The 15493-nt window shown below is 39.9% G+C and overlaps 1 protein-coding gene across 1 annotated transcript in view; it reads left to right on the top strand.

Moving 5' to 3' along the window:
* The window catches only part of ddr1 (discoidin domain receptor tyrosine kinase 1), a 50732-nt gene that overhangs the window by 22372 nt on the left and 12867 nt on the right, over positions 1–15493 (top strand). Inside the window, exons 7-12 of the mRNA XM_037676195.1 lie at positions 356–542; positions 4543–4792; positions 7088–7237; positions 7756–7809; positions 13932–14098; positions 14431–14638. Coding sequence (XP_037532123.1) covers positions 356–542; positions 4543–4792; positions 7088–7237; positions 7756–7809; positions 13932–14098; positions 14431–14638 — 1016 coding nt within the window. The remainder of the gene's footprint in view (positions 1–355; positions 543–4542; positions 4793–7087; positions 7238–7755; positions 7810–13931; positions 14099–14430; positions 14639–15493) is intronic.

Genomic DNA, 15493 nt, shown 5'->3' with positions numbered 1-15493 from the left:
TGTTTGGCAGCGAGCAAATGAGGGGTAAACCAGGAATTTGGGGTGGGGTGTGGGCTGGTGGGGCGTCCACACTTTTACAGGCTGTGCGGTTAATGGGGCTGAAATGTTTTGCTAACGCGTGAGCAGGCACTTTTGATGTAATCCAGACGTGTTTCCAGCAGATGTCCATGCGGGGGCCTATTTGTTGACCCCAATGTGTTGTTTTGTGCCTGCTGAGGTGTGTTTGTGTACATGGTGTGCGTTTTTGTGCAAAAATGTTCCGACTGTGTGAGAAAGAGCTTTTTTTATTCACCAGCACGTTAAGGCGCTTGCAGAGTTATTTCATGTGTTAATGCAAACATTAATCTGTGTGCAGGATGCAGTTTGGAGGCCTGGGTCAGCTTTGTGATGGCGTCCTGGGAGGAGATGACTTTATAGAAACGAAGGAGCTGAGGGTATGGCCCGGGTACGACTACATAGGTTGGAGTCGGGAAGCCCTCGGACAAGGCAGCGTTGATATCGAGTTCCATTTTGAGAAACCAAGACTCTTCAACAACATGCAGGTAAAAATAGCTAAAACAGGAAAAATGGAGCAGTTGCCATTATGAGAGTTGTACCACAAAGTAGCTTAGCTGAAACTCAAACGTTTTGGTCTCATGAAGGAGCTTCTATTTGAGCCCGGCTAGCTCGCCATAGAAACATACGCTGAACTCGTAACCAGCTTCAGAGCGAATTATTAGTTGAGGGTTTGAGTTGCATTGTCTGTAAGAAGAATCACCTGGATCGGCGTCTGCACAGTGGAGCAGGTGGTGCAGGTGCTGCCATGATTTCTAAAGCTGGTGTTCAAACTTGGTTGTTGCCACCTGCCAGTTTTTGACCTTACGGCATACCGTCACTCCCAGCAACAGGACAAAAGCGTGTTTAATAAATCTAATTTTACTGTCTTAGTTACAAATTAAAAATGGATTTAGCTAAAAAAAAAAATCACTGTAGGATCAAGGATGAAATGTTTCAACAAAAAGAAAGCGTCCAGAGGACCTGACTTAACTTTGTTGGATTTTTTACCTGGATTATTGAGCATGAACTTTGATGCACTCCTTTAGCTTAAAGTTGTTTTTGTCTTTATTTTGTATTAAAACTATGTTAGATCTCTTTTTGATTATGAATCAGATTAAATAAAAAACATAAAAATATATTAAATTATTTATGAGTGCAGGATATTCACAAGTTTATAAAAAATGTGAAATAGAATTTTATTCTGATCTTGTATTGATATTCACTTAGAGCTCTTTTGGGTTGAACTTAAGTCCAGACTAAAACTGAACCAAATATGGACTAAAACTTTTGTAAATTTCCACTTTTGGTTTCATATTTAAATAAACTCATTTGAAAACAAAATCTTCAAGTGATGTGAACCCTGATCAAGTTGAAGAATGTTGCAGCTCCCAAAACACCGACCAGACAAATTTTTATCCATGGGACCCGTTACCTGGATGTATGTGACGTTGCCACCATGGATGCTCCACAATTTTTCTTCTGCCACAATCAGACACCCATGGTCACCTGTTAATTTTTTTTACTGACGTTTCAGATGAAAAATCTTATTGAAACATTTATGATGTTAGCAGAATAATTAATGCTAATGCTCATATCAACACATTCGAAAGTTCTTCTTTGATGTTAAACAAATGTTGGATTATCTAAGTATCTAATTTTAAAAGGCAGTTTTTGAAATGTGAATGTCTCCTTGAATGAAGTTGACCAAGTTTCATTAAAATGTGTCCAGCATTTCATGAGGTACTTGCCTAATAAATAGACAGCATAAACTCTGACAGTTGATGCCAATATATCGATCAATAATATTATGCAGTCTGTTAGTGCTTGAAGTGTGTGTTGGGGATGACTCTCAACTACTTCCGCACCAAATTTTGGGTCAATATCTGTAGAACAGGCCGAGTTAGAGCCATTTTTGTTTGCTAAGGTTGATTAGCTGAGACTTTAGATTCCTCTTGCCCCTGATGACCCTCCTTTAACTTTGGCTGTATTCCAGCTGCATTGTTCTGTGGGTTCAGCTCAGTTGGACTTATTGACTGGAACAACTCTGCAGCAGTTTTAATTAGTTTGGAGGCTTCATAGTTTGTGCCGGGACGGTGCTAGTCTCTGTGGAAACCACCAAGTTGCATCACAGTCTGTTTGTGCGTCTGTGTGGCTTTTGGGGTTAGTTTGTGGAGCAACGGAGGGGATGATGATGTGAAGCAACCCAGTTTGAATCATAACTGTGTCGTGTCGTTGGACCTGGGTTGGAATGTCTGTTTGGGCGAAGCGCCCGCTGCGTATTGAAGCCTAAATTTACAATCTGTCTTATGAAGAAAACAACTAATATTTTAAAGGTCTTTCAAGAAATTTAAAACATTTTGGCTGCTTTTGTCACTTTTAATTTCTTCTTTCTCATGTGGTACATGAGATGGAACGAAATTATGTACACAAGTGGTGGTAGTAGTAGTAAGTAGTATCCTGATGCATGCTCATTAATCCAGGTAGAAAAATCTAAGGAAGTTAAATCCGGTCCTCTGGACATTCAAAAAACAAAACAAAGCGAAACAAACAAAAAAAAAAAATGTAGAAACGTTTCGTCTTTCATCCGAAAGACTTCCTCAGTCAGAGGTGCTGTATTCAGCTCAGTCTTATAAAAGTAGTAAGTAGTAGTTTATTTTAGTATTTACTGTAGTAGTAAGTAGTAGTTTATTATTATTATTATTATTATTATTATTATTATTATTATTATTATTATTATTATTATTATTATATTAAGGCATTTTAAAACTTTCCCACACTCTTGCAATGTCCCTAACAATTTTCTAAACTCTAAATGCTCTAAAAGAGTCATGATCTCCGCTCTCTGCCACCGGCTGCTCTCTTCCATCTGCCAGTGCTCTCGACCACGCCCACTTCTCCGCTGCAGATCGTAGATCCTGACATGCTGCAGGAGGAAGCTTCTCCTGCAGCTGTAGGCTGCACAGAGGTGTAGCAGGTGCTAAATAATTTAAAATAATTTATTTTAAATAAAAAATTCCATGCCGATTGTTCAGCTCATCCATCAATCAGCCAATTGTGTGCCGTGTCCAATCTTACTTTGAAAAACAGCGATAGAGCGAGTCCGCAAAAGTCGAACTACAAAGTAGTGTAAAACTACTGTATATAATTTGCAAGGCTAGACTAAAATGGCTATTACTCCATCCCTTCTTGTTTTAAAACTCTGGCATGAAAGGCAGAGGGTGATATGCATTCCTTCAAAGAATGCCAGGTCTTTATTTTTTTACTCCAGTTCACGTCAGCTGCCGTTTAAAGTCTCTTCCAGCAATCTTTCTATTGTTTTTTCAAGACTGACTTTGCTTTTCCTGCCTTTTCCCTGGTGAGTTTCCCACACTAACCTCAGCTGACATATACTGTTATGCTTGCCTGGCAGAGCGGATATGTCCGACACACAGGTCAAATAAATACGAGTGGGAACCTGAACCGGATCCTAGTTTTGACTAGTCTCTGCAGGACAAAGTTCCTTAACCTGTACCTAATCGTTGTCCCAAAGGGAGATCTGCACTTTAACCTTTTGACAGCCTTGACACACTCTGATCTGCTTTGTGTCAAGCTCCAATTCTGTCCGCTGGGACTTTTTGTGGAACGTTTTTGTCAGCGTTGTGTGAAACCAAAACAAACGATCACAGAGAATATTCAACGAGGGTTAGATTTTATGACGAAACATGCAAAGTGTAAAGAATGCAGAGTCATTCTGGTAAGTGAAGATTTTTGCAGCCATAACTTCCAAAAGAAGTAGTGAATTTATTTGGTTTTGTTGACTTTTTGCACCCCTGTAATCACCCTGCAGCACTCGCACACTGAAGTTTGTCTCTGCACAAACACAAGCTTACACATCAACCGAGCATCTGGGGCATCTGGCCGTGCTACATTAATACCGTGCGGATTTGATTAGATTGGCTGCTCCTGCACTGTGTGAGGTTAACATCCAGCCTGTCAGATCAGCCTCTGCACCAACTTCTCTATTTCAGAAGAAAATACAAACCTACTGTTTATTTATTAATTTATGTTTATGCCACTTAAATCTTTTTCCTTCTCACTAGCTCATTTAGCCACCTTCTACATTTTTAACTCCTCTTTATTCTCTCTGCCGCAGCGATGCTCGTAAAGAAGATCAGCCTTTATGGGTTTTTCTCTTGAGAAAATTAGATATATAAACCGAATCTTGTCTGGGTTTTTTTTTTTTTTGTCTCTTTTTGTTTTGTCCATCCTCTTCTCTCTTTCATTTGCAGTTCTGTTCAGTATCTGCCAATGCAATTGTAGCTTAACAGACCAAAAAAAGTGTCATTAATTTTGTGATAATTTAATCTTCCCCTGCCGCTTCACCCACAATGAATATTAAACATCTGAGTTTCTCACGTCTTTGAGCTGATTCACATGCGCAGGTAGTAGATTTTTTTTTTAATTGTATCTCGTTCCTTTTTGATCCGTATCTTTTCTTTTGGTCTCACTTTTATCTCCTCCTCATAGGTGCACAGTAACAACCGCCACACACAGGGTGTGCGAGTCTTCAGCAAAGTGGAGTGTCTCTTTAAGCCTGGCCTCCTGCAGCCCTGGTCCTCTCCTGTCCTCACCTTGCCCGTACCCTTGGAGGATCTAAAGGACCCCTCTTCACGACCCATCTCCCTCCCGCTGGCTGGTCGATTGGCTCAAATCCTCCGCTGCAAATTCTACTTTGCAGACCGCTGGCTGCTCATCAGCGAGATATTCTTCCTCTCTGGTAGGGAACTGAATTGAAATAAGTTTTTATATCTCGGAGCGTTGCTTCTCTGAAGGTTAGTCAGGACGTTTTACTTCTATATGGAGGGTACGCTTATCTTACATACACCTTAGCTACTTTGTTTTATGGTTTTATTGTAAAATGTCGAAGGTTTATGAAGTGTATACTTCCAAACATAATTTTTTACCACATTTCTGATGATTTAGGATAAAATTTAAAACTTAAAATGTGTTAAATTTTATTTTAATGACCTAAATTAAGCGGTACATAAAAATAACTTGTCATGTTGTTTCTTTTTACAATTGCACTGAGAGAAAGTGTCTCAGAGCATCAAAAATGTTATTAAAACAAGAACGAGTCTCAAAGCCAAAAAGGCAATCTGACCATTACAAGTTGAACAGTTTGCAATGTTCATGAAAAATTTCAGTCATAAAAGAGTTAAGGCTCCTCTGACCAGTTGTGCTGGGAAATAACTCGGTGAAAGTCTTTAAAGGTTGGTTTGTATTGTGGAAAAGACACAATCAAGGGAATCTAAAGAGCTTCATGCTGATGTGGCTGGTCAGAAATAAGTTTTCGTCTGAAACTTACTGCACACCAAACTAAAAAGACTCAAATTTCATGGACACAGCGGTTTGAGAAAGAGGAGAAAAAGATTGGATTTCTTAGATTTTGCATTTTATTCAATGACATTTTTGTATAACTTTGGAAACATTTTGGCAAAATCTGATAAAAGTAAAATATAAACTTCACTTTTCACTCAAGGATTTTGATTTTGATATTTGTTAAAGTTTGGCTGTAGATCTAAAGTTTAATTGACATCCTTCAAATCTTAAACTAAGTTTTTCGCGATAAAATGTCTGGAAATTTAGATTGACTGTTTTGTTGAACCTCACTGACTTATCTACACCACAGCTGAGATACCCAACTAATTAAACTGTCTTCTGTGTCGGTTGCAGTGTGATAAGAATTAAATCGGTAACAAACAATCACACAAACTCAGGTGACCCAACAGTGGTCTGACACGTCTGGTTTGTTGATTTGTTTCATGCAGATATTAAATGACACACATGCTCTGAATACTGATGCAAAACAAACTGAACTGGAGACTTTACTATTCAAGCTGCCAAATATTTCGGTATAAATGGACTCTCACACTTCAAACAGGATTTTTAGCTCCAGTGTTGACTTGTTTTCTTGTGTGTAAAGGAACAGTAGGCTAAAATCATCAAAACAGGCATTAATGTACATCGTATCTTCCATTTATTCAAATAAAATGATCCATGTGAAGATTTTTCAGTCCTAAGAAATCAAAATCCTGTCTTTAGCCTCCTCCTGGATCAGCATTCATTCATTCAACCTTTATTTATACAGGTTAGTCTCACTGAGTCACGAGGACTCATTTGCAAGAGCTGTTTTAGACAAAAACCATAAATGAGGTTCACACAACAATAAACATATGAAAGCATATAAAATGAAAAGTATTCAAAAGAAGTGATGTAAAACAAAATTTAAAAAAACATACTACATTATAAAACGGTGTAAGATACTAAAAACAGGAACACGCCTGCAGTGGTTTTTGCATTGAACTTAACAGTAGTTTAAAATTCCTTAGAGAGGTTGAGAGTTTCAGATCGTTTTGCAAGGTGTTCCAGGATACAGGAGCAGGGTAAGAGAAGGCCCTTTTGCCAAATTCGGTTCGCACTGATTGGACACTGCAGGTAATGATGTCTTGGGAGCGCAACACGTCTTTGGTTTTATCAGCATTTAGCACCAGTTTGAGACAGAACAAATCTAACTGGATAATGTCGAGCGTAGACTGTAAAAGCTGGAAACCCTTAGCAATTGTTTTAGCTCGGCAATAGACAACTGTGTCATCAGCATAGAGATGTAGGGATGCATTAGGAATAATCTGACCTACATTATTTATGTAGATTGTGAAGAGGGTGGGGACCTAAGACTGAGCCTTGTGGTACACCATTATTGACAGTTAAATTCAAAGTTAATTTAGTCCTGGATGAGCTACAGCAGAGATGTAGGAGAATAAATGTCAGCTTTTCACCTGACAAAGGTTAGTGGGCATTAAGGATGCCTCAAAACCATCATTAAGTTTTGTGAAATGGATTGTTTTTGTCTGAAAACACAACCAGCTGGGACCACAATCACAGTTCGTCGCCGCTGAAGATGAACCAACTGTTTTATGTCACATAAAAAAGACCAAAAAGTACAAAACCAGGATTCTTTCCCACAAAGCTGTCTTCATTTTCTCCTTTGTGATTTTCATTTTTCTTTATCCAGAGCCGTTTGAAGAGGACTCCACAAACATCGACTCATTTCTTCACAATCCTCCGAAGTTTCCTGACTCCACGTCCTTTCCTCCCGTAAATGTCACCGCTTCTGTTTCCACATCGAGCCGCAGCTCCTCCAGCACCACCTCCACACCTTCTGGTGAGTTCTGCTCATCCACTCTTCTTCTTGATCCTCCTCTTCCTCACGCCAATCGATTTGATGTCATGTTTCCTACTCTTATCATTTATTCCTTTTTTTTAGTTTTCCCATTTTTGTTATTATTTCACCTCATCTTTATGCCCATCTTTTAAATTTATTTGTATTGATGTTAATCATGACAGGATGGTGACTGTGTCCATGTGTCTGAAGTTTTGCTATTAGAAGCAAAATTTTAAAAGGCTCGGTTTTCTTTATTTTACTGGCCCTAGATCAATGCCAAAATCATACAATTATCACTGGACTTAAAGAAATCTGGTGTAAAAAAAAATAAAATAATTTTTTAATCACAATCCAGATTTTAAACAATTTGCATAAATGTTTAGATTTTTTTTTTTGTTTGGATAAATGAAAATCCATCCGAACCAGAATCCTTCTATATTTCCTCCACCACCTCCTCCTTTTATTCTTCATCACCATTCTTCTCACATCCCTCCTTTGTCCATCCCTCGCTCCTCCAGAATCCCCTCCTGCCACCTTCATGATGGACACCACTGGTAACTGGACACTGACAGGTGAGAGATCGACAAACGAAAATTAAAAAAAATAAAAGCGCAAACTCCCTCAGCGTTGGCCCTTCTCCAGCATCTTAAACCTGTCCCCGTGCTCCGCAGACAGTTTGCAGTTTGACGGAGCACAGATTAGAGGGACAGGATTTGGCGCTGGCTTGTGTCCCCAGAGTTCGAAGATAAACAGCTTGAGGAAAGAACTCTAACAGAGCTATAATAAATTACATTTACGCTGAATATCATCGGGGCTTCTTGCGGTCTCACAAAATGCATGTTTTGCAGACGAGCTGTGTCTATACACAGAGAAACAATAACGGGTTTTTAAAATTAAAAAAGGGCAGGAAATGGTTTGCTGTGGCATGTATGCTGCTTTGTGCGTGTGACTGGATGTGGTTAGATGGTTTTGTCTGGGGTTATTTATTGCCAGTGTGGTGCTTAAATGACAGGAAGACAAATGGAGGAATTGTTGTCTGTTCTGACGCGAACATAAAAACATCAGGATGCATGAGTGCAGGTGTTTATATCTTGTTTTTATGTGTGCGCGTAACAATTTTTAATGGACTAGATGGAAACTTTTTAACAGTTTACACCAAACAGTCCTCATGCAAACAACATGCTACAGTTGACCTTGAAAATGGTGGGGGGAGCTGAATAATTCTTATTAATACTTGAATACAAAGCTCTAAAAAGCCAAACCGCACTGACAAACTGTTCCCAAAGCAGCAGGTTATGAGAAGCTCGGAGGTCCGCGGCATACTAATGGCGCTCGCAAACAGACAATCCCTGTCAGATGTTGAGTCAGGCTGGTGAAACTGTGTCTGTGTGACCCCCGTGAATCCTCTGAGGGAGCTAATGTTCGCAGGCTCGGTGCATTAGCTGCTGCCAGCATGGGGCTAAATATCAACACTGAATGAAGACCTTGTGCTGCTGACTAAACTCTTTGGGAAACTTGAGAATTTAAAGGGATCTCTGACTAGTTGGAACAATAGACCTTTGGTGTTGCTCTCAGCTTTTAGCTTTGTGTTTTTATTACTGTTATTGTAAACCGTGGAAAATCACATTTGACAAATATAGAAAATACCAGCTTTAAATCCGTTGGTATTTTGTTTGGACTGAAGAGTTATGAGATAAATGTGTGTTTATGTTGTGTGGTTCTGTTGTGAGACGTCTGACTGTTATACTGTGCAGTGTTGGACCTTTTTAAATACATTTTTGCTTTTTTATGTCTGTGAATGGATTAACTTTTTGTGGAAACCAGAATTTAACTTCAGCCAAGTTCTCTTTTAGTAGTTTTATTTTCTATTGAAAATGTTAATATTTTTATCTATATATCTCTGGGTACTTTGTTTTTTTTCTCCAAACTCCCAAAATTGTGCAGGTTAGATGAGTGAAATAGTCATTTAAGGTTGAGGTCTGTCAGTCTGGCAAATAAAAATGACTTTTTAAAGTTATTTTGACTACCTCTATGAATGTTGTCTATATCATTGTTTTGATATAAGTCAAGTCGGCTTTATTGTCAATTGTCCTAATTTTCAAGACATACAGATAATCAAAATTACAGTCTACTCCCGTCCATGGTGCCGAAAGAAAAAAAAGGATATATGCTGTAAAGGCAATAACACAGTTTGAGAGTTGTTATATTTGAAAATGAGAAATTACAGCCTTTTCTGTGACAAAAAGTACTTAACATTAAATAACTGCATATTTGGTTAAAAAAAGGCAAACTAGACAACAAATAATCAGAATTAATGAAAATAAAGTGCATTATTTTACATTTATGATGATTAAATGCATTCCAGTTATCACAGTAGAGTTATACCACACCACTTTGCCATACCACTTCATTTATAAAGCACTTAAAACAGCTACAAGGCCAACCAAAGTGCTGTACAGGCAAAACAACAGGTAACACACAAAGCAAAATACAAAATGAGGTAAATCAGAATATAGACAAAAAACAATGCAGATAATGACGACAAACCAGTGTGGAGCATACAGGATCAAAACACATATCATCTTGTGTTGAAAGCTACTGAATAGTAGTGAGTTTTTAAACGGGACTTGAAAACCGAGAGGGAGGGGGCCTGTCTGACAAGCAGAGGTAACTCGTTCCAGAGTCTTGGTCCTGCTACAGAGAAGGCCCTGTCACCTCTGCGCTTAAGACGAGTTCCTGGAACTGTGAGGAGCAACTGGTCCGCTGACCTCAGGGAGTGTGGTGGGACATACGGTTGTAGCAAATCAGAGGGGGGAGGGGGGGGGGGCGGCGACACTGTTCAGTGATTTGTAGACATACATGAGTATTTTGAACTGGATTCGAAAGTGAACCGGTAACCAGTGCAGTGAGGCCAAAACTGGTGTAATGTGCTCTCTTTTGCATTATGTCTCTTTTGTTATGTCGTGGTCTGGTTCCAAATATAAACCAGTTTAGCACATTCAAATCACAAAATCCTTTTTTGTGTGTTATAATTCTGCATACTGACATCTCCAGACATTTATACCTACAAACACATGAAACTGACACGCTTACTGAGATAACAACGGGTGTTTTAATGAAACAAATAAACGTGAAAAGAAGATGCACTTTTGTTACATTCTTGGGAAAACCAAATACATATTCGTAGAACGTATTTTATTATTAATATTGTTTGACTCCAAGAACAAAAGCAGCGCAAATACCCAGACTAATGGGCTGTGCGCACTCGCGCGGCGCCCAAATACATTTTGGTACAACCCTCATCACACCGTGGGCTTTCAGAAATGATGCGAGCATCGAGGCATGGAGGAGAACTTGCCTCTGTAGACCTTCAGCACGTGTGACAGACGTCTGCCTCTTTAATATAACACGGTGAGCTAACTCAGTTTAGTCATCCTCAATCAAACTCCTTCATTTTAGTGACAACATATCTCCGTTATCGCGGGGGATCCGTACCCTGAAGCCCCGTGATAAGTGAAAAACTGCGAAATAGGAATAGTAGTTTAGAATCACACGTGCTCAGTATCTTTCACTTGACACAGACGCGAGTTTGCATGCAGATCACAAGCAGACATAGATATGTATGAAGTTGTTTGGTGTGCTTGTGTAATTTATAGTCTGGATCATAATAGTTTGATGCATAAAGTTAAAACAACCAGAGGAAGTTTAGGTAGTAAAGGTGCCCCGCCCTGAAAATAAAAGCAAAGTGTGGTTACAGACAAAGTCTGCTCTTGTCAAGAGACAGCGATTTGTGTAAACAATGCTTCAAAAAAAAAAGACTAACACAACTATAAATAAAGCATTACAAAGAATTTGAACACAGGAGCGAAGGCTGCAAAGCTTTGAAGACTTAAGTGTTCATCACTTCACAGTAAGCTGACATGTTTCCTGATGGGAAATTTTCAAAACTGATCCGAGATCGCCTAAAAATAGTCTTCGTGCAAATATGACGTTTATAAACACAACATGCATTTCTGAAAAGGTGGGAAAAGAATACAAGGTCTACAGGAAAACATTCAAGTGATGTGTGGAACCACAAAAAACCCTACAGGGAATAAAGAGTTCTGATAAAGACATCATGAATAAAACCACTGCTCTTTGAAGCACAAACATTTCTGCAGTTTCTCCAGTTGGCTTGAAGGCAAAACAACTGGATCCTGGACAAAACATCAGCAGGACTTAGCATGAACAACAAAAGAAAAGTAGTTTTTTTATCAAAAGCCAAAAAAATGGACAACATGACTACTTTACTGCCCTGTTGTAGAATGCCAGGTTTGCTGTTTAAGTCTAAAAGCACATAAATAAATCATGACAGGAACTGTGGATGAGTGTTTTTACAACGAGCTATGATTCAAACTTTCTCCTCTCATTTAAGCTGCTACAAAAAAGTTCTGTACAGGAACAAATTAATGAGTCCACTTACATTTCTCCAGCCCACACACCGACTTCTTTTTCTTTTTTTGTGTCTGTTTTTTAATGAAGCCATAAAACTCCAGCCATTTGATTGTTTTTTCACAGTGTGATTGTTTAAAACTGATTTAGATAAAGAATAGACCACATTTTCTGAGTAATTAAAATGGATATCCTTCAAAGCTAAGAGCATTATTTGTTTCTCTTGGAACACACAAGATCAGATTTAGAAATAAAAGCTAGTTTTAGGAATTCAAGCATGTATAAAACACTTAAAATGTTACAATGTTTAGTCAGGTCATCTGGACAGTTTCTTTTTTTTTTTTTTTGCCGAGACGTTTCGTCCTTCATCCAAAGGACTTCATCAGTCTGAGGAGCCACAAACAAACTGAGTCTCACAAGCAGCACATTCACATAGTGGGGGAAAATAACAGTTTGCTAGTGATAAGATGGTTTCTGGGGCCCACCCTCTCCCCCGTCAACTCCTCTGAGGCAGCCATGCCAAAGTGGTTTAGAACACCAGAGTTCAATGAGAAAGTTCAACTTTTGATGAAGTCTTTTGGATGAAGGACGAAACGTCTCAACAAAAAAAGAAATCGTCCATATAACCTGACTGAATGGATTTTTACCTGGATTATCGAGCATGAACTCTGACACTTTAAATTAGGCCTGTCACAGTAACAAAATTTTGCTGGGCGATTGTCTCAGAAATTATTGCGATAAATGATAATATTGTTTGAAATTTAACAGTAATTAGTACTTATTGTCACATTTTAGAAGAAATGTTGGTTAATTTGTTTTGCATGTAGTACCTATTTTTGACCACCGGATGGTAGTATAAGACTGTTTAAACTGAAGGATGGATAGTGAGGCAGCGAGCAGCGTGTCTCTTTATGAAAAATGGGCGGGAGGCCCCTTGACGTGACATGGCGGACGCTCATTGTGATTTGAGCTCTTTAGCATAGCATTTTTCACACAAAGCTTTTAATAAAAAACTCAGTAAACAAGTTCGCAACTTTTTACACCAAGGCACGAGTTTCAATCATGGATTCTGGAGCCTCGCCAAAATGGAGGATTTTTCCTGAGGTCGGCCTGTTAGCTTAGCTCGTAGGTTAGCTTCTCAGCTTAGCTGCTTTTAACAATCCAAAAATCATATTTAGGACAGTTGAAACAGATTTTAAAGAGAAAAGATAAGGGGGGGGGGGGGGGGTCATTGAAGAGCACCGGAGTTGAGCCTTTTGTCATCCAGTGTCTTCAATAGAAAGAGAGAGACATGAAGAAACAATAAAGCCGATAAATGAAAATGAGGTTGATAATTTTCATTTATCATGCAATTAATTGATTTATTGTTTATCAGAATAAACTTTATTGGAATTGCACCGAGGTACAACGCGAATATGTACGTACAGTCGTCCAAAAGATGGGCGGAGTGCACGAAGCTTTTGTCCTTGGGTACTCATGTCCCAGGAGAAATTGATAGTCGGCCTGTCTCCGAGGCCATCGGGAGTCAGATTTAGATAAGCTTGATTCTTTTTCTTCAGGCAGACAGATTACTTTTTTCTTCAGCCTTGAGTTCATCTGGGCATTCTGGTTCTGAAAAAGCCTAATTGTGGGATTCCATTCCACTGATCCATGCTATGAGTCTCCTTCAAGGTCGAACCCACCACGCTGACGAGTCCCAGAAGCCGCAGGTGGCCTGCGATTCTCAATTGCCTCCACCTTACGGTTAAGCTTGTAAACCAGACGATTCAAAGTTCCCACAGCGTGGACCAGACCTTCACACTGACTCGGAAGCTTTACCATGGCCGAAACTGCTGCCGCCGTCTGCTTCAAAAGTCGATAAAACAGAGCCCCGCCAATGCCAAAAAGCAGAGTCCCTGCTATCATAATTCCAAATATATAAACGTCTTCAACATCCTCCTGAGACAGGACTGAGAGACACATCATCTGCCACACTCCCCACAAATCCATGACGTACCCCACAACGTGAGTCTCAGCTGGACACGCCGGTTCTCCAGGACCTTGTCGCTTTGATGAAAAAATCTTATCAATAGAGTTGAACGCCCACGATACCAAATCCGTAGTCTTCTTAATTTATGTTCGGGAGATGAGACCCAGGCGCTTCAGACACACAGAGAGCAGAGCAGGAAGAAGGAAAAACAGGGGAGGAAAAAACAGAAGCTGCCACCTCGATGAGAGCCTTGCGACAGACCTACTTTAAATGTTCTATATCTGGTTTTTCTAGGACGAAAGTTTTCTGCCATCACTCCGAGGGCGGGACTTCCTGTAGCCAAAGATGACAGCAGTAACACGGCCATTCTGATTGGCTGCCTGGTGGGCATCATCCTGTTGCTGCTGGCTGTGATCGCGGTCATTCTTTGGAGGCAGTACTGGAAAAAGATTCTGGGCAAGGTGGGTCTGGACTAAATTCCCGCAGTCAGTGTGACAAGATGAAAGTTACTCAGAGTTTTCCTCTCTTTGCAAAAAGCATACCTCATAATAACGAAGAAATTGTTTGTTTTATGAAGCTCAACTCCTTAAAGCAGTTTTTAATCTGTGACAGAAGGCTGAGGGAACAACTGTCAGTCTTTTTGCTGTGAACCAGCTCCTCTCCATCTGGATGTGTTCTGGAAATATTACATTTACTGCTAATCATTCAAAGATTAAAGTCTGTCTCCAGAGTTTGATCATGCGTCTAGTTAATTTACTTTGCTTGTATCTGGATGGTGTCTCTGCACTCACAGGCTCAAGGCAGCCTGTCCAGCGACGAGCTCCGGGTCCACCTGTCAGTCCCCTCGGACAACGTGGTCATCAACAACACGCACAGCTATTCCAGCCGCTACCAGCGCATACACACTTTTCCAGACGACCGCGAACTGGACAGAGAGGTCGAGGGAGAGTATCAGGAGCCGAGCGCTCTGCTCCGGCCTGTGGACCACAGGGACAGCACGGGTAAGATGTGCAAGTTGTTAGTGCAAATGTGCAGAAATTCAATACATCTGTTCTAGCACAAGGAAATAGTGATTATGGGCGCGTCTTGACAATATCCTGAGCATGAAATCCCTGACTTAAAAGAAACAAAATGTTTTTCTCTGCACTGTAGCATTAAACAGCTTTCCTTCAAATAAGTTTATGGCAACTAACCAATCAAAACAGCAAAATACACTGACTTATGATTCTGTTGCAACTTGCAACTGATGTGCATTAGAGCAACTTAGCCACATTCTTTGCTTTTTTTTTCATGAATTTTTGGTCTCATTGTAGAGTTTGTTGTGTGTAGGAAAAAACACACAGATGGCGTATGATGCACGTCAAAAATTAAATGTCTGTTTTATTCGTTTATGTCCCTCACACTAGCAGCAGCTGGACGCCAACTGATGCAGCCACGTGTGAAAGGCTTTGGCTCTTTTATGTTACGTGTACAGTAGTCCCTCGCTACTTCACAGTTTGTTTTTCACTGACTCGTTCTGTCGCGGTTTTTCAAAACAAGATTGGACATGACACACAGTTGGCTGATTGATGGATGAGCCGCACAATTGGCATGGAATTTTTATTTAAAATCAATTATTTTAAATTGCTTAGCACCTTCGTGCAGCCCATACCGCAGGATAAACTTCCTCCTGCAGCTGATCAGCTGTTCTCTTTCAGAGCAGAGAAGTGGGTGTGGCCAAGACCGCTTGCACGTGGCAAAGAGCAGCCATGGCTGAGAGGAAGCAGAGAGCTAAAATCATGACATTCTGTGCTCTCTTAGAGCGTTTAGAGTTTAGAAACATTGTTTAGAATATTGCAATAGTGTGGGAAGGGTTT

This window comes from Nematolebias whitei, chromosome 5, assembly GCF_014905685.2.
Source record: "Nematolebias whitei isolate Nwh7 chromosome 5, NemWhi1, whole genome shotgun sequence".
Taxonomy (NCBI): Eukaryota; Metazoa; Chordata; class Actinopteri; order Cyprinodontiformes; family Rivulidae; genus Nematolebias; species Nematolebias whitei.
Note: the sequence above shows the minus strand (reverse complement) of the source record. Positions and strands in the feature narration are given on the sequence as shown.